This window comes from Melospiza melodia, chromosome 3 (assembly GCF_035770615.1).
Source record: "Melospiza melodia melodia isolate bMelMel2 chromosome 3, bMelMel2.pri, whole genome shotgun sequence".
In the NCBI taxonomy this organism is placed as follows: domain Eukaryota; kingdom Metazoa; phylum Chordata; class Aves; order Passeriformes; family Passerellidae; genus Melospiza; species Melospiza melodia.
This window is the reverse complement of record NC_086196.1, coordinates 5,473,566-5,492,902: the sequence shown is the minus strand read 5'-3', so window position 1 is coordinate 5,492,902 and position 19,337 is coordinate 5,473,566. Positions and strand designations below refer to the sequence as shown.

At 36.1% G+C, this 19,337-nt stretch overlaps 1 protein-coding gene across 2 annotated transcripts in view; it reads right to left on the bottom strand.

Moving 5' to 3' along the window:
• Positions 1-19,337, bottom strand: part of CSMD1 (CUB and Sushi multiple domains 1) — a 1,060,835-nt gene that overhangs the window by 710,744 nt on the left and 330,754 nt on the right. For both annotated transcript variants that reach the window (XM_063150718.1, XM_063150717.1), the window contains exon 3: positions 19,134-19,246. In XM_063150718.1, coding sequence (XP_063006788.1) covers positions 19,134-19,246 — 113 coding nt within the window. The remainder of the gene's footprint in view (positions 1-19,133; positions 19,247-19,337) is intronic.

Here is a 19,337-nt window from a genome sequence, read left to right as displayed (position 1 = left end):
TATATCTGATATAATGTATCAGATATTATAACAACCAAATTTAACCATATGATACAGTACTTCAAAAGATTTTCAGTTTTATGTTTCATCCAGAGGTTTGAACACCCAACTAGTGATCATAAAACTCTGCTGAGTTATGAATTTTCAATAATTTAAGTCCATGTTTATAATCTGAAGGGTATCATTTATCCATTTAAACATTCACTTTAACTAATGACCCATACAATTGCTTACAACAAGCATCTTTACCTCCTTGTTTGTCTTTTCAATATTTCTGACAACAGAAGTAACCAGGAGAAGGAATGTGAATGTTAAGATTAAAGTAATTTCTTCACTACAGGTAGACACTACATGTTAGATGTGGTACAAGCCTAAAGATATCTAAAACTAACTATAGTAGGCTTATAAAACAATAAAGCTTTATAAAATTTTGTACAAAATTGAAATAAAAATTCATTTTAATTCAATTCATGTAAGATTTCTAGGTATACAGAAATATGTCTTTACAGGTAACTGTTACTTATTAGGCACCTTGAGAGAAAAATGTTTGAATGAGCTCTGATTATAAACACTAATTTTTTCTTAGATATTAAGACATTAAGATAAAGTCAGCTGAGGTCACCAGGAACAAATAAGTCCAAATTAAAAAATGTTTTAGGAAATGGAGACTTTACGTATGACCATTAGCAAAAACAAAAAGAAGGGGTGCAGGAGGTGATCATGTAGAAGCCTGTAATCATTTAAGAACAATGTCCACTAGATTCTTCCAGCCAACATTCAGAAGGCCATGGTGTGCCATTTAGAATTCAGTAGCAATAAAAGGAAAAGGAAAAGGAAAAGGAAAAGGAAAAGGAAAAGGAAAAGGAAAAGGAAAAGGAAAAGGAAAAGGAAAAGGAAAAGGAAAAGGAAAAGGAAAAGGAAAAGGAAAAGGAAAAGGAAAAGGAAAAGGAAAAGGAAAAGGAAAAGGAAAAGGAAAAGGAGGTTTCTACATGTCTCAATACCTTACAGGTCTAAGATTCAATTGAATATCCCCATATACAACATACAAGTAAGGTCATATACAACATACAAGTAAGGTTCTCATTCTGCTGTGATATTTTTAAATAAAGTATTTCAAAATCCCTGTAAGAGTCAAACTAATTGCACTTTTATAGCTAGAAAGAAGCTGAGGGGACAGAGTGAAGTGACCAATACAGAATTTAGCCACTGATTGGCGGCTCACCTCTTGATTCACAGCTAATCTCTGAAGAAACAAAACACCACAATTAAAATTTTACAGTAGCACCTTTTCAGAAACTAAGTCTAAGGAGAAAAGTTGAGGTGAAGTTCTTACACAGAAAGTAGTAAAACCAGACTACATTGTGACTACCTCGATGTGATGCTATAGCTTCAGATGTTCATTTCTGGTATAAATGCTCTGCATGTACACACATATTTTGAAGTCTGTGCAAGGATATGGAGATAGCAAAGAGTGACTGCCTGTTAATATAACAGAAGTTGTTTCAGGTAGGTCACATGTCAGTCTAACTCAACCATAGTAAGTAATCTCATAATTCCTACTAATATTCTATAAATTACATCAATACAACATGCAGCTACTGCTTGACTTTTCAGGGGAAAACAAACGAACCAACCCCACAAAAAAAACCCAAAAAACACCCAACCAACCAAACAAAAAAAAAACCCACACAAAACATCATTTGATCAACGCAATCAAGAGTTCTGACAATACAGGCTGTCCTCTCCTTGCCTCCCGTACAAGACAGAATTAACTGTTTTGAATCAACCAGTGAGGGAACCTCCCTGTTTCACTAACTTAGAAAAATACAGAACTGCTGCTTCTACAGCCACATAAGCATTTCTGGCAATATGCAGTGCAAGTTGTGAAAAGCATACTGGGAGCCGCCAGTGCGACGGAAGCCGCGTTGTGTCAGCGCGCACACCGCGGGCTCTCCAGAGGGAAAAGGCTGCACAGGAACAACCTGAGCTCAGCCACCGAGGTGATACACAGTCTGCAACCACAAGTGGAGATCTTATTCTCTCCAATTATATGTAAATTTTGCTCACACATATTATTTTTTTCCCCTCTTTAACCTAAAGTTCTGTAGTATAAGCAGCTAAGTCTTCATTGAAACAAGTACCTCATGGCATCTGTCACATGAGAATTGAAGTGAATTATGCTTAGTGTAGATATAGTTGTGATATCAGAGGGATGAGAACTTCAGTATTAGAGCTGCTTCTCTCTCACAAAAAACCAAATATACATGACATTAATCAAAAGGTATGGGCTCCAAACTTTTTTTTAATGCAGCAGACCCATCCTGACAGGTCCACAGGATTCCCATTACCGTGTGTGTCAATGTAACATATGAGTAAATCACAATTAAACAGTCTAAAAATTGTCTAGACTTTAAGAGGTTCCCTAGGTTTTGACAAAGAAAATTGCTCTTGCAATGTTTAATTAGCTTTAAATATTTTCAATTTCACGCCTCCAATATATGTCCCTAAACCAGTTAGAATTTCAAAGAAAACTATTTCCCAACATAAGCCAAACAAGAAAAAAATCTAAATTAAGTTTTCACATTTATTATATTCTAATGTTCTTTCTCTCATCCCTTAAAAAATTATTCAGTTTTATCAGTTCATCAGAAGGAGACTAATTTGATATTAATGAGCTGCAATTTAGGGTACCATAGCTTTTTAGCCTATCTTTTGTCACTTTACACAATATTAGATGTGATTTAATAGTTTTGCCTTTAATACCTGTTCTTTTAATATCATAAGGTTTGTTTTACAAGTCGTAATATATTTTAAATCCCTGAGGTATTTTAAAAATTCATTTAATATTCATGCAAATACTTCACATAAGTATACACCAGGCAAACTTAACACTGGCCTTATTCATGGTTTCTTTTATCTTGTACAGGCAGACCTGCTAATTTTAATGTTCTGTTTTAGTGATCACAGATTCAGGTCCAAGACCATTCATTCCTATGATCTCAACTCAAACACCTGGACCTCAAAGGATTTATGCCTTCTTATTGTCACCTACAGTCTCATCAACTCACTTTCTACATTTTGCTTTCAGTTTTGTATCACAATTAAAACAAAATTGTTTGTTGAGTCTCGACACTTAAAAACACTATAAAACAGAGCTTAATTAAATGGTTTGGGGGCATCAATTTTACCTTTTTTTAAAAGTCTATATTTTTGGCATTGTACTTCCATTGAACTAAATTACCTATCATGGCACAAAAATACAAAAGCATCAAAACACAAAATAAGACATTAATTTTGGCCCATCATTCTCATAGCTACCATTAGAATATACCACATGGATTTACAAATAAAGAATTGTGATTTTTTCCATTGTACCAGTATAGGCTGGTCTGCTGACGGAAAGAAGTTTACTACTACTGTTCTTGAATATTCACATAATGTCAACTTTGATCTGAAAAAAACACTTAGACAACTAGACAAGTTACTGACATAAGCAGTGTTTGAGAAGAGTAGTTTTTAATGTAAAAGCACTCAACAGTTTAAAATATACTAAACAAAAAAATCTGTATCTTGAAAATGACAGTAATGAACTAATTTTTTCCTGTGACGTTACTTCACTAATTTCACAATTTTTTATTTGCACCAAATTAAACTGTAGGAATACGGAGTTCCACAAAACATCTGAGAACACTTTAAATTGACTGAGCACAACCACACCAGTTATACCAGTGGACTTAGTCTTAGAAAACTTTGTTAGCTGCTAACCACTAATGGTTGTGAGATCTCTTTTCTATATGACATCTGATACGTGAAGTCATGACCATTAATTATTTTAACAAGACTATAATCGTAAACTTCCTTAAAAAAAGCCCACAAAAAATCTAGTGATTTCCTAAATCTGTTAATAAAATATTATTTTGACATGGGTCTGTAGGCATAACAATTTTATTAAGTGCAAACTCTAATGGATCTGCACTTGATAATAGTAGAGTGGAGGGAAAAACAAACACGCATGTGCCTTGTTTCTGCCTGTCCAATAGCAAATGGGTAGCAAAATAAAATAAAAAATAAATAAATAAACCAATAAATAAACCCAAAAAGTTTAAAGCAATACTTGTACCAATACCTGCTCTCATATTTTACTAATTGTTAGCAAAGGCTGTATTCAGTTGTATTCTGTATTTATTCCCTGGAGCTTAGTAAATTGCTGCGTAGGTTTTATTGTTTCTTTTGTGAGTTTGGTTTGTGCTTCTTTTGGTTTCTGTTCAGTCTGGATTTTTTTAAAATGCCACTACCACTTTTGTTTTTCTGAGTGAAAAGTTTGCAGGATTTAGAGATTCAGTGTGCAAGAAGTAGAGTCAGTTCTACTGCTACCTAAAACAACCAAACCAAACTAATCATTAGAAAATATAAATAAATACAATGAAAAGCAAAAAAAAAAAAACCCAGACAAAAAACTCCAACCAGTACATTTTTCTTGTATTTTTCATTCACATCAGTATTCTGAGAAAAAAAAATTAAAAACTCAAAGAACCTGTGTATAAATAACAAAATTCTGACCTGATCATGAGTTCCACGAACAACAGCTTGAAATCGCTAAGCCTACAAGGAGTATATTTTCTCTTCCCACTTACGCTCCCTTATCTCTCACACAGACCATAGCACACACAACCCAAACAGAAAGTCAAATTCCTACAATATAGAGCTTATCTTTAAAGAAAAAGATTTATGGTTTTTGTTGGTTATTATCTAAGTCTAAAAAAAAAAAAAACGAAAAAGAAGATTTAAGGGGTAGCTAAATCCCTAAAATGGCTTTGAAGTGCTGAGTATGACCTAAGCACTGAAAAAAACATCTCTGCTTTAGTCCTTTAGAAGTTGATTATGAGATTTAATTTTCCAAATCATGTAACAGAGAATAATATTTTAACTTTTGTTTTATTCTCAATTTTCTTTTAAAAGCTACATCTTAAACATGAAGAAAACCCACTACTGAGAAGCACGCAGTGAGCAAAGAGAAGTAATCTTTAGAATTTGCAGTTGTCATAGAATTCTGGTGAGGCTTCCAGAAAAATAATTATCTGCAAGCAGAGTGAACTCCACACATACTTGACTTCTCACATGCAGGGTGGGAGGACTCTTCTTTCATTTAAAGACTTCTTCTGCTAAATAAGCTATTTTACATGAAGACTTCATCATGATTAAAGTCAGGAATGAATGAGAAAAAAACAACCAACCAACCAAATGAAAACACACACCCCAACAACATAATGCTGGAAAAGCTTTTTCTTTGTCCAGGTGAAGATTGATCAAACGAGCAGCACTGAAATATGTTCCACGTTCTTTTACTGAATCAGTGTTGCCATTTGCTTTACAGAAGAGCTGACTTGACAGCATTGAAGATAACTTCAGTATCCTACAGCCATCCAATCATTCACTGCTTAACTCATTTTTCCCCAAAATGCACCTTCTCAGTACTTTAATACAATCAACATTTTTAAATACAATATGCAGAATAAGATTTCAAATCTCAAGGAAGCTATTATTAAAAAAAAAAAAAAAAAAAAAAAAAAAAAAACAAAAAAAAACCCAAAGCTCCTAAAACCAAAAACCCCCCAGCATTTCCAGTCAGTTTAGGAGACTTCTTCACTTACAAGGTATCCACAGTCACTCAAGAAATTCAAAGAGGATGATTGTGCAGGTTTTCCTATGCTGCCACCAGGATGATGCATATTCAGTGTACATTAAATTGACTGCATCTTTTAAGAAGTCAGCAAAATTTCACACATTTTGCAGCAGAGATACCAGTTTTCTCACAAGTTTTGGCTTCCAAAACCAGTTTTTCATCTCAAAACTGAAATGCAAGAGCCTGAAAAACTCTGTTTTAGAAAGTTTCATGACTTCTCTCCAGCCTTCAAAATGAAAGAATTCCAAAGAACCAAGGAACTCAAATATGTAGAATAATTAAAAAATATCTAATAAGATAGCATTCTCAAACTAAGTTTCAAGTAAGAGGGATTTCCATTGAGGTGAAGCATGTATTTCTACTAAAGATCCTGTCAGTTCAAATGCTGACTTTCTGTAAAGCTGGGTACGTGGTCTAAATCTTAGATAAGGAAGCAGGCACAAATACTGAGAAGAATATAAGCATGGAACCTGGGAATGGAAGGAGGGGATCAAGATAGCACAGGAAGGCACAGCTGGAGCTGAATATGGCAAGGGATGTGAAAATATGAACAGCTTCTGCAGGTGTGTTAGTCAGAAAAAGAAGACAAAAAACCTGTACTCCCCCAATGAATCAAGAATCACACAATCATTCCGGTTGGAAAGGTCCTCTAAGATCATGGAATCTAACCCTTGACTAATCCACTTGTTGTAAACCAGACCATGGCACTAAGTACCATACCTAGTCATTTTCTGAACACCTCCAGGGTGACTCCACCATCTCCCTGGGTAGTCCATTCCAATGTTTTACCACCCTTTCCCTGAAAAAACTCCTCCTGAGGACATGGAGGAGGCGGAGGTACTTGTTGACTTTTTTTTGTTTCTGTTTTCACTGGCAAATGCTCTTCCCTCATCTTTCAAGTCCCTGAGCCTCAAAGCAGTACTTTGACCTCTGCAAGATGTTGATACAGTCCCCCCGAACTTCCTTGCTTCTAATTTGGAAAGATGTGGGTTTGATGGATGGACCAGTCAATTGAGAAGAACTTGGGTGGATAGCTGCATCCCAAGATGGTGGTTACCAGCTCACTGTCCAAATAGAGATGAATCATGAGAGGTGCCCCTCGTGGGTCATATCAGGACTGATACTGCTCAATACTTTCATTAAGGACACGTGATTGAGTGCAGCCTCAGCAGGTGTGCAGCTGAGTTTTGTAGTTGATATGCTTGACAGAAAGGGTGTCATCCAGAAGGATGTTGTCAGGGTTGACAAATAGGCCCATGGAAACTTGCTGAAATTCAATCAGGCCAAATACAAGGTCCTGCAATTAGGATTGAGGTCACAGGGCACTTGCTGATATCAGCACACCCTAAAGAATTAATGGGTTGAGAATAGCCCCGTGAAGAGAGATCCAGGAACAGCAGTGAATAAGATGCCTGGATGCCTGTAAGTACACATTGCCTGGATGTGAGCAGTCAATGTGTACTTACAGGCCAGAAGGCCACCCATATCCTGAGCTTCATCAAAAGCAGTGAGACCAGCAGGGTGAGGCAGGGGATTATCCCCTTTTACTGTGCTCTTGTAAGACCCAACCAAAATGCAGCATCCAGGTCTGGAGGCCCCAGCTTATGAACGCCACAGATCTCTTAGAGCAGGTCCAGGGGCAGGCCATGAAACACCTTTCCTGTTAAGAAAGGCTGAGTTTGATTGTTCACCATAGAGAAGGTTCCAGGGAGATCCCACTGGGATCTCAGTGCCTAAAACTGTAAGAATGATGGAGAGAAACTCTTCAACAAGATCTGAAGTATTAGGGAGACTGACAAGGCTTTAAAGCGTTTTGTAGATTTAGATTAGGCATAAGAACATCTTTTACAAGATTATGGTGAAACACTAGAACAGGTTGCTCAGGGAAGTTGTGGATGTCCCATTGCTGGAGGCATTCAAGGTCAGGTTTGACTGGGCTTTGAGCAATCTGATCTAGAAAAAAATGCCCCTGCTCATTGCAGGCAGTTGGAATGAGATGGTCTTTAATGTTCCTTCCAAACCAAGCTATTCTATGATTAAAATGCTCAACTTTCTGACACCTAAGGTAGTCCTTCAAATTGCAAAGTCAAAGAAGGCAAACAGAAACTTCTGCTTTGAGATTATTTCTCTAATGTTAACATAGGCCTCTAATGTTAATTGGCTTTTGAAATATTTAATGATTATAATCTTTTATGAATAGCTCTTTATCCAGCTATCACAAATGTAGGGAGCTAGTCAGGCAAGGGTCACCCAAGCTGCTGGGTAGTACTTGGACCAGGCAAGGATCTCACAGTCAACAGTTCTCTGGAGACCTCTAACGAAAACTTTGATTAAAAAGGCAATTTTGAAAACTAAAGCTGTAGCAGGAGACGTAACTGTTTCATGCATGCCATGATTTATGACTGTGAAGCCCTCTAATCCAGTACTGCCATCCTCAGTAACAGACCATAAGCTTTATAAAGGGCTTGCAAGGCCTCAGGACTGATTCTTGCTACAGTCAGGTTCACCCTGCATGAAATTCTCAAACTTGCCTGCAGCTTTGCCTTACTTCATTTAGCTGCAATAGCAATTTCTCTAATTGAGTGGCTAAGGCTAATTTGGTTTCCTTTTTTTTTTTTTTGCCTCCCTTTTTTTTCTGATGGTACAACCAGACTTTTAAATTAATAAGTCTAGCAAACAGTCTATGCAGAATGAAGAATTTTTCAACTGGCACAATGACATGGTTCAGAGAAATACAAGCCTGTTTTGAGTCTTTGAGAAGCAGAGATAAAGGATACAGTCCAGGGAAATACACGAACAGGAACAATAAGAGATGAGACAAAGACTCGGCTTTAGAGAGCCCAAAGGTACGAACAACTCACTCATTGTCAACTACAGAAATGCAGACCCAGACAAAACTGGGTTTAGGAGTAACAAAAAACCAAAAGAGTAGTAGCTAACATGCATAGGACACCATATTAAGTATGGATGAGACGTGGAATTGCAGACCATGGAAGAAAGAGAAAACATATAAAATAATTTTAAATATGAGTAACCTCAAGTGCATCCTAAACTGATGAAGAAGAAAACATCAGCTAGTGGATCCAGATGAGCACAGGAAGAATAAGAATTATGCTAGGAAAAAGAGCAGAAATCAATAATTGTTTGTGCAAATATAACTACTCTCTTGTTCTTTTTTCCTTTTGTGTAAAAATTTCATCTGGACTAATAATGAGTAGATACTCAAGACTGATTGCTCTAACAATTTTGGATTTCCATAGATACACACAGAAAGAATGCTGACTTTCCCTATAAATAAGGGTTTTGCGTACCCAAAACTGCTGCTTTAACCTTCTTGTGACTTCAGGTTTGCAATCCACTGACACTACACAGATGTGCCTTGTGCTCTTAAGCAACTGTAAGAAAGGCACAGATCTAACACAGTCAAAGAGATTGTGTGACCTTCCAAGCCTCCATAGCTCTTTTCAAGTCAATCCTGTAAGCCAGCTTCAAAGAACCTTAAAGCAAGATTTCTCTAAAGTATTCCATGCATAAATAATTCTATAAATGTTTTAGGAAGTCCTCCACTATATACAAGATAAAAGATTTTAAAGTGTTAAAGGGTAAAAACACAAAATACAGAGTTAACAAGTACTCTTAATGGTTTTGCAGACTCATTTATAACAACACATATACCTAATGATATTAATGAGATTATTTGGGTGAATAAACAGTATTTAGATATTCAATACACAAAACAGTCCAATAGATAGTACAAAAACATGGAGGTGAGGATCATGTGATAGATTTGAACAAATCTCAAAAGTTTCAGTTAAAAATGCAGTGTCTACATTATGTATACTACAAGCAATCTAATCCTTTCCTTCACAATCAACAAATTAGTGACTTCCCAGCTATCTTCTTCATTACTAAGCAAGATCAGCACCTTAGTAAAACTTTAGACAGGCCTGTTTTGATGAGTATATTTTGTTGCAAACTTCCATCTATCTGCCTCATTATCCAAAATGCAAAAGGAAAACTCGAAAAGTTATGCAAATGAAACCTTCAATATATGGGAAGAATATGAAAAAAAAAGTAATTCAAAGGGCAGTTATTAATGGTTTAGTTATACAAGAGAAGATGAGAAGCAAGGTATGTGACTGTATTTATGTGCTAACTATCCATCTAACACAGCAAATTATACAACCTTAAATTAATCAGGATAACAGCTGCTGGCTACAGTAACATAGCAAATCCAACTTCCTATTTTCTATCCTAATAACCCACAGGGGTTTATTCCAGAAATACTGATTCAACCCGACATCACAGTACACCTTCTGCCAGTTTAAAAGAATAAAAATCTGGAAACAAGGATTCCAAATGAGATAGAGATTTTTCAATTTTCTTTTATTTTTGTAACAAAAGATATAAAATCCCTAAGTCATCTTTGCCATTGGAGGCAGATTCATAATAAATACAAAGTAGTTATCAACAGTAGCTCTTAGTAAGCTGCAGAGACTTTTCTAGAAAGGTAGAAATATAGTTTTTATATTAAAAAATGATACTACTTTAAGTTAAGGAAAATAAAATAAAAAAATATAAGCAATGTAAAGACTACAACAAACCAGAATGGTATGGCTGGAAATGCATTTTTATTATCAGAGAGTTGAAAAGTCCCTTCCAACTTCCCCTACTTTATGCCAGCCAAAGGAAAAAATAACTTGCTTTACAAATAAGGCCACAAATTAATCAAGTCATAGTCAGATTCAATAAAATCTAGGTAAGTGACAGCTGCATTTAATCTGGGACCATCTGAAGGTAAATTAGCACTACTGAGAATGTCCAGTAACAAATTATGGTTTAACTTTTCAACCAAATAGATAAATGCATCAAAAATCTCCTGTAAGTACTTAGGCAATATGCCCAAAATGCTGGCAGTATTTTGAGTTCCACATTGGTAAAAGGGAAAAGGCTAAGCCCAGACAAAATGGAATTTGAACAGAAAACAGGTTTCTTCTTTAACTACGGGCATGCTGATATTTGGCACATCAGTTGCTGTTTGCAATAAATATGGAGTAGGGAAGGACACAGGCTGCTTAAAATTCTATCTACAGCAAATCTGCTAGGCTATGAACAAAAAGTTATTCCACTAAATCCCATTTGGCTGTAGAACTGAACAAACAAAAATGCCAACTCTGTTAAGTCACATTGCATGGCTTGTTTCAGAAAAGCGTTTGGAGAAGAGAAAAATTCCTTAAATTCCTTATATAGATGAATTTTAAAAAATCCATTAAAATTTTAGAATTATGGAATTTCTGATCTTGTTTGCTTATCAAACTATTTCAGCTCAAGAGAAAATATTTTAACTTAAAAAATTAAAGTCCAGACAGAAGGACTAGAGGAGAGGCAAAGCTAGTCCCTTCCTATTCAGTAAGAGTGGGGTTTGCTTATTTTGGGTTTTGTTTTTTTTGTTTGAGGTTCTTTTTTTAAGCTACCTACAACACTGATATATGGGATTTTATGATCACACTGCACATTTGTCTGGGTTCCAGCTATGACAGAATTAAATTTCTTCATAGAAGACAGAATGGAGTTTTAAAATTGTGATGAAAACAGTTTTTAAACCACAGGGAGGATTCAGAAATTGCTGAGCAGAGCTTACACAGTGTCAAGGCTTTTCTGTTCTGTCAATGACTAGGCTGGAAGCGCACAAGATGTTGGGAGGGAACACAGCTGGGAGAGCTGACCCCAGCTGACCAAAGGATTATTCTATACCATTTGGTGTCATACTCAGCAATCAAACAGGCAAGGCTGGAGTCTGGCTGGGGCTGCCACTCCTCAGGGATGTTTGGAGAGATGGCATTTGCCTTCTCCAGTAACCACTGACGTGATGGATCTCTGCTTTTGTGGAGATGTCTGAACACCTGCCTGCTAATAGAAAGCAGTGAATGAAATCCTTACTTTGTTTTGCTTGCACATGCAGCTTTTTAACTATTAAACTGTCTTTATCTCATCCCACACATTTTTTTCACTTTTACCCTTCCAATTCCCTCCCGCATTCCGCATTCCACGGTGGGGCTGGTGAGGCAGTGGCTGCGTGGTGCTCAGCTGCCCCCGGGGCTAAATCACAACAACAACCTTAATACTCATTCAGATGAGGCAACAGCTGCACTTAGATAATTGTGACATTTCACAAAACTCTTGAAGTGTTTTTCACAAGTTAATATTAGTCATACAAACACACATCAATGAAGACAGACTAGAAAGAACATGAAATGGGATATTAATATAAGCACAGTTGGGATGATGATCTCTCAGGATATAGCAGGGGCATGGAACCACTGTAGTAAGTTCTTTGTGCTGCACAGAAAGAGAAGCAATCCTGTTACTACACTGACTTTCCACTTCTGTTTTCCATGCTAGAACATGCTGTTCTGGTTTAGGACTGGCACCCCATAGGAGCAGAGGATCAACGCCTTAATAGCTCTCTCTAGTCAGGCCACTTTTACCAAAACATTTTTCTATTGGGTTTGTGATCTCAAATAGTAGCAGAAATAAGAATTTTGTAGACGGAGGCTACAAAACCACTAAATCATTACCAGGTACAAGCCACGAACAGGGTGTTTGCTACTGATTTATGTACCAAGGACAAAAGGCACAGTAGCTTTTCATGGATCAGTAAGTCACCAGAAGGCACAAAATATTCCCTTCCAGAATCAGAGGCAGCCAAAAAGACAGTCCCAAGAGCTTATCTTAAAACATGTAATTACTTTTGCAAGGGCTACCAGCCACAGGAAGGATGCCATTCCCTCATTAAGGATTGAGCTGAAAGATTGAGCCTGCGTGAAAGCTGGAAAGTAAAACACAGCTGACATACCTTACAAATTAGCTAACATAATGCTCATAATGTAACATAAAAGTCATTCTTCATTTAGGTACAAAATTCATGGGTTGATAATGAGAACTGCAATATTTATTTTAATTTTTAGACAATTCAAGTAGGGTCTATTTTGTCACAATTTTCAGTACAGTGCATTTTTTTTTTTTTTTTCCAGGAAAGAATTTCCTAGAACCTCCTTTTGGGAAATTTCTGGCCTTGGACATTTTAAGGAAATAACATTCCAGATTTCTTACTCCTGGTCCTTTGAATATTGCTGAAATTCAACATTTAAGCGAAAGGAATTTCACTTCTTTAACCCATTCATACACTTCAGAACACAAGCAGAATATTTTACTTATCTCTCCTCACAAACACAGTATTTCATTTTCCAGAAGTTTTCTGAATTTACGTAGAATTAAAAATAATTTTGTTTATTTGATATTGTTAAAAATATTTTTATATCTAAATAATTGATATTCTAGATTAGGTAGTAGAGGTCTTACAGAACAGGTTCACAGCCCTGCTGACGTCTTCTGCCCTGAGAATTTGCTACTACTAAATATGGCAAGGTTTGATACCTGAAATATAAGGGTATTTTTTAAACTGCATTATGATTTCTTTCCTGTATGTCATCATTACAGTCATTCATATGATATTGTTACAAAAAAAAGTGTTATTTTAAAGAAAAATTGCTAAAGAAAGAAAAAAAACCCCAAACATTTCCCTTTGCAAGGACTGCAGTTGACAAAGGAAATCTATACCTACATTCATTCTCAGGAAACAAATACTTCCACTCTAGACAGGTAAAAGTACAAATTTCAGCCTTAAAAAAAAGATCCTTTTTCAGTCTCTTCTTTCATTATTTAAAATTTTTGGGTTACTTCATCGTGTGCCTATATCAACACATAATAAAAGATTCAACAAACATCTCAGTCTGAAAAGACCTCCAAAATAGCAAGTATTTAACTAAAAATAGAAGTATATCAGCCTATTAAAAGGTCTTATGGCAAATTACACTAACAGAAAAAAATTGTCAATATTATATTTACAACAGCAGCAGCTTTTACTACAGCATTAATGTTAGCTAAGTTTTCTGGACACAGAAATGCTAAGAAAAAGGCTGTTTGTGCCTTTAATGTTTAAAAATATTAAACTCATAGAATTTACACTTCTTTCTCCTAAAACCACAGCAGAATAGAAAATATTTACAGGTTTAGGAGTGACAAACTGAATCCTTCGCAAAACCCACACAAGAGAATATTGAACAAACTGCCTAACTCTCAAGTTCATCGTTAGATATTCATTAGAATCTTTTGGAGCTTTTCTGAGCTGGATGTATTAATAATCCACTGATGTTCCCAAGTCATTCACAGTTTCACATCACTGGAACAATCAAAATTGTTCCAATGATTGAATCTGCTAATGGAAGGGTTCCCTGCCCATGGTGGTGTTGGGGTCTTGAGATAGATGATTTTTACCATTTCTTCCAATCTTCTATGATTCTATGAAAATTAAATATTGTCTAATAGATAAAACAGCACCCATGACTAAACCACAGAGATTAACTGGCAATGTTGGATTGAAGATTCAGGAGACTACTCATCTCAGGAACAGCAGGAATCATTATGCATACAAGTTGCATAAAGTTGGTATTTTCTTGCCAATTTAGCTTCCTACTGAGAACTTGAAGTATTTGTCTCAGATTATCCATTGGATTATTCATCCATTCGCAGAAAATAACTACTCTCATCATCGTATCAGAGTTTGTTGAGAGAACAACTACAAAGCCATAAACCAGACTCATGGACAACAAGTAGCAAGCAGTTCAAGTACTGAACAAATGACAAGTAAAATTTTTGTCTTAAAATTGAGTGCAGAAAAAATATTTTGGTACTTGATAGAGGGAAACTTCTGGACACATTAGCTTGAGTCCAGAAGTCCATTATGTTCACTGGGGTCCATGTTAACTGGAAAAAGTCACAGTGTTGGGAAAATTACCTTGGCAAACTCACAGAATCATACTAAATCGGTAGAGGAAATTTTTCAATTTTTTTTTTGTTTATTTTATATAGCCAAAAATATCAAACCTTTAAAAAAAAAAAAACAAAATTGCAATGACAAAAAAAAAAATCAAACCAATCAAAAAAACCCAAATAAACACAAAACAAACACCAACCAAAATAAAACAATTCCCTACCATGTAACAGATACTCAAGTAGAACAAGACCTGCAAGAGGTGAAAAAAACAGAAAATTTCTTCAAAGGCTATACACCATAGAAGTGCATCACTGCTTTCTGCTGTTGATGTCAAAAGGGATTTAAAAAGAAGCTTTGGGAAGGTGCACAAGGGAGGATGAGGTGAATGACAGTATAAATGTTAATGCTGGGTGTGAGCAGAAAGCTTTGAGAAATCAAAGAACAAAAGAAAAAAGGAAATATGGCCTGCAGGCAAGTAGAACAGAAGGACTTTCTTCCAGCTTTCTTGTCTGGCAAGGAACAGCTGCTTCTGTAGAACAAAAGTCAAGGACAGGTATGAAAAAAACACCAAGTCCAGTACATCTGGCATGTTGTTTAAGCAGTGTTCACCAGTTGTACACTACAAAATATGGTTAGAAACAACAAAAACAACCACATACACCCACACATACAAAAAAACCCCCCAAAACAAACAAACAAACAAAAACCAAAGAAAACAAAACAAACAAAACAAATAAAAACCCCACTAAACCAGAAAAACAACTCCAAAACACAAAACAAATCAACCAAAAAAACCCTTAAAATGAACCAAGAGTTGTTAACCTTAGAGGACATCTTAATATTTAGTAACAGACACTAGTGTAGCCAAAAAATAAGGCAAACTCCATGGGGTTTCATTTTATGTTGATGACTAGGAAGACACTCTGAAATGAGTTTTGTGCTTTCGCTACTTTTTTTCCACTCGGCAGCTGGATTCTGTGGCAGGCCATGGTAGTTTAATAGAAGAAAGACCATCAAATTATAAATGCATAGCAGATCAGATACTGCTGTCATTTAGAGAGCATTTGTCTCTATTGCCAAATATAAGCAAGTTTTCTGTATGGGAGAAATACATCTGACTTTCCAAAGAAAACTACTACAATGATCCACCAATGCTGATTTTTTAATTTGATATGTAGCCCTCAAAGCACCTTTTTAAAAAATGGCTTGTTAACTTCATTCTAGAAAAGTAGGAAAAAAACTGATTTTACCAGAGAATTAAGTAAAATTGCACAAGTCCAAGTACTTTGTTTTCTCTTTCTGCAGTCCCTGCAAAGCCTAAACCTATTTCCTGTGATTCCACTGCAATTATAATAAACAAACACATACTACAAAAAGAGGAACTATCCCTCAATTCTCCAATTCCATTGCTAAAAACTTATGTTTATATATTAAACAGATTGTAATGGTCAATCAAAATCATTTAAGCTGACTGATGCTAAAAACTGAACTTACTACTTCTGAAGTTCATAGTTCTTTTTACTGATATAATTAGATGTTTGAATCTTCCATGGATAGTTTTATTTCTAGAAAATAAGAACAGTTCAAGTTTCCACCAGTACCAGAACTTAGAGATCAGATGTGATCACTGAGAAAAATGAAAGTATTATTAGTTAAAAATCTCAGAAACACACATATAAATCTGGTGAAAGAAAGATCCAGTAAAGAAACCTACATTTCAGCCTAAGAGTTCAGTAACTACCCAACTACATCAGTGTTGTTAAACTCACAGGTCCACTGCCACAAGGATCTAATTTAGTTAATGTTAATATCCACATGGCATATTGTTGAAACCAGACTAAGTCATGTAAATATCAGCAATATTCAAAGGCTTACAGTGCTACAATGTGGTTTCTCTAGCTTCATTCTTATTTCTACATTTTAAAAACACAAAGGATCCAGTTATGTCATTGCTGCACAGGAGCTGAGGTAATAAATGAAGAATATACTGACTAAAAGGCACAGATCAGAATCTTAGTGCAGGAATAAGGATGTTCTCTCTCTGCTAGGGATACCAAGTATGGGTATAGCTTCAGAGGCCATTCGATCACCATTGAAGTGGTTCACTTGCCTTGTTTCCTGCTTTAGTGCCCTACTGAGTTTTTCAAACTCCGCATCCTGAACCCATAATATCCCAAATTCTCAGCTGGCAGCAGCATTCAGTAGCACTTCAATGCTCCCCTTGCTTCCAAGTGAACAGTAATTTGTTTACCCAAGAGAAGAATGAAAGAGCTGGCCAAAACCAGGGATAGGCATATAGTTTAGGAAACCAAAACCAGCAAGGGATGGGTAGCTGGCAGAGTGATTATAAAACCTTATTCTGACTGGTTATATCTGGTCTGTATTCCCCTGCCCTAGAGGACCTGAACACTTGCCTTAAAATCACATATGACACAGAAGGCAGAAGCTGTCACTATTAAAAACTGTCTGGGGAACAGTTATGGAAGTTCTTAAACTATGGGGCAAATCAGCTGGCCGTTGCAGCAGAAATCACTCCAAGCCTTCACAAAAAAACACCTGACCCTTCACTGCTACAATTCCTTCTAGAACCATCAGTACCCACTGCCTGTCTCTAGACTGAAATGCTGTCACTTGAGTGACAGTCACCATTTTTTCCAGAGCTGGATGTCACATTTTGACATCAATTTAAAGTTCATTGACAATGCTAGGTTTACAGCCCTAAATCTGAAAGGGGGCAGTGTTGTTTAACCAGAAAGTGGTGCTGCCTGTCACTGTTAATTACAGCTCTTCCTGCTGGGGTTTTTACAAGAAAGTAGGCCAGCAGGAAGTGTCATTATATTACAGCCTGTAGCTCCATGCATGTGTTCCTAAGTTGACAGTCAAGAGATGTCCTTTAGCCTTTTTCACTGTGCTCTTCAATATGAAAAACAAACTGCTCAGATTGCAAAAAAGGATGAAATATGCTATTGCATGTATTTCATAGGAGAGAATAATAGAGGCGCATAGAAAGCAGCTTCTTATTGAGGCAACAAAAACAGCTCCTGGTGTGTTCAGGATTTCTGATGTTCCTTTTCAATTTACCTAGTAAAGCAATAAAGGCTATGGCAATGAAACAGTCTTCTCACAGCCCCCATATTAGTTAAAAAAATAAGAGACTGATTAGCTGACTTACCAGGTGCGAAGGCTTTGAAGGACAAAGGAAGGGGGGAAGAGCTACCAAGGAGAGAAATACTGTGAGCTACCCACCCAAAGAGAAGAAGCTCAAAACAAAGAAGTTTGAGCTACTCATGACACCTCCTTTGCCCCTGTCTTTGACACCTGTGTAATCTCCTCAATGTGCATACTGAATTCAAGTAGAGACTTTAAAAAACACTATCATTTCAAACCATTAATGAGATACGAACGAAAGATATATCTCAATAGGGAGTAGATTTTGTCACTGTCAAGAAAGGAAGGTAAAGTTTCAACAGTCCTAGAAAAACCTGATCAAAGCTCACCAAGTGGTCTCTGGGGTACTGTGACTTTAGAGAAAGTGGTAACCAGTGTAATGGATTTACACACTTGCAAATTCTTTCCTAGTAAAGAGCTACAATTAAACCATACTACTTTCTACATTCAGTTCCACATCAACTGCATCATAAAAACATTTCAGGCACTTAACTGACTGTAGGCAAATTTTTCAGAATAAACACTCTCAGTCAAGGATTAGATCTATGAAACCACAGAAAAAATCACTTGGAGTTTGAGAAGTAATCTGAAAATGAGCCTTCTACAACTTTAAGTATTAGAAGCCCTGCATTTTCCATGAATAAATAAAAAAAAGCCATTAAAAAATCCAAACCCACACAGAACCCCAAAACAATCAATGCAACACCACACACTCAGTTCGAAAACAATCCTGAATTACACCCAAAACACCCTTATTATCCAACAAGCAGGTGACTTAATATCACTGTACCTGTTAAGTTTCGCCAATAAAGGCTACAATTCTCATAAAATCATTTCTTTAATACTTTGAGTTGTACAAAGGGTACCATTCCAGTTTAATAAGAATAATTCTTGGTTGACACAAGAAATTCTTGGCCTTATTTCTAACAAGAACTGAGTCTTCACTGCAGTCTTACACCTTCCACACAGTGCATTTCAACTGTTTTTTTGTTTAATTTTATATATCCATATATTTTTGTTTTCATCTTTTTAATTTTCCACAATGAGAAGAGTAGTGATTCATTTTCAAGACCATTTAGGATCCATATCGTCTCTCATTTTTATCATTACACCCCTTAAGTTAGACATTGCCTAAAGATGCTTTAAAAAATAATTTAGGAAATAATAACAAAACCATTTAAATGAATCCATCTCTGAATCCAGCTTTGGAGACCTGAAAAATGTTGTTAAAAATCCTATCAGAAATTGCAGCATCAGTTTAAATTAAATTTGAAATTCAAAACGATGTCCATTTTAAAGTAATATTTTTAAAATGCTACAAAACAAGCCCCACAGTTAATGCAATACCAGCCGATTACTCAAATCCCAAACAGAATTGAAACACCACATTTCAACGTGAAAAATACGTATTCAGTACAGTGACCACCCAGTAAGAGGAGTTCTTACCTTCATAGATAGCTTTGAAGCCTTGGGCACTGACAGCAAAATCTGTGGTGAAACAGAGGGTGAGGATAGATCCTGTGCTCACAATAGATGATGGAAGCTGAAATCCAGATAACCTGCAATAAAAAGGCACAAATTACTAATACTTTTTATAATAAGCCCATCAGTAGATGTGGCGAGCATTATGACAAACATAATGTTTTTACA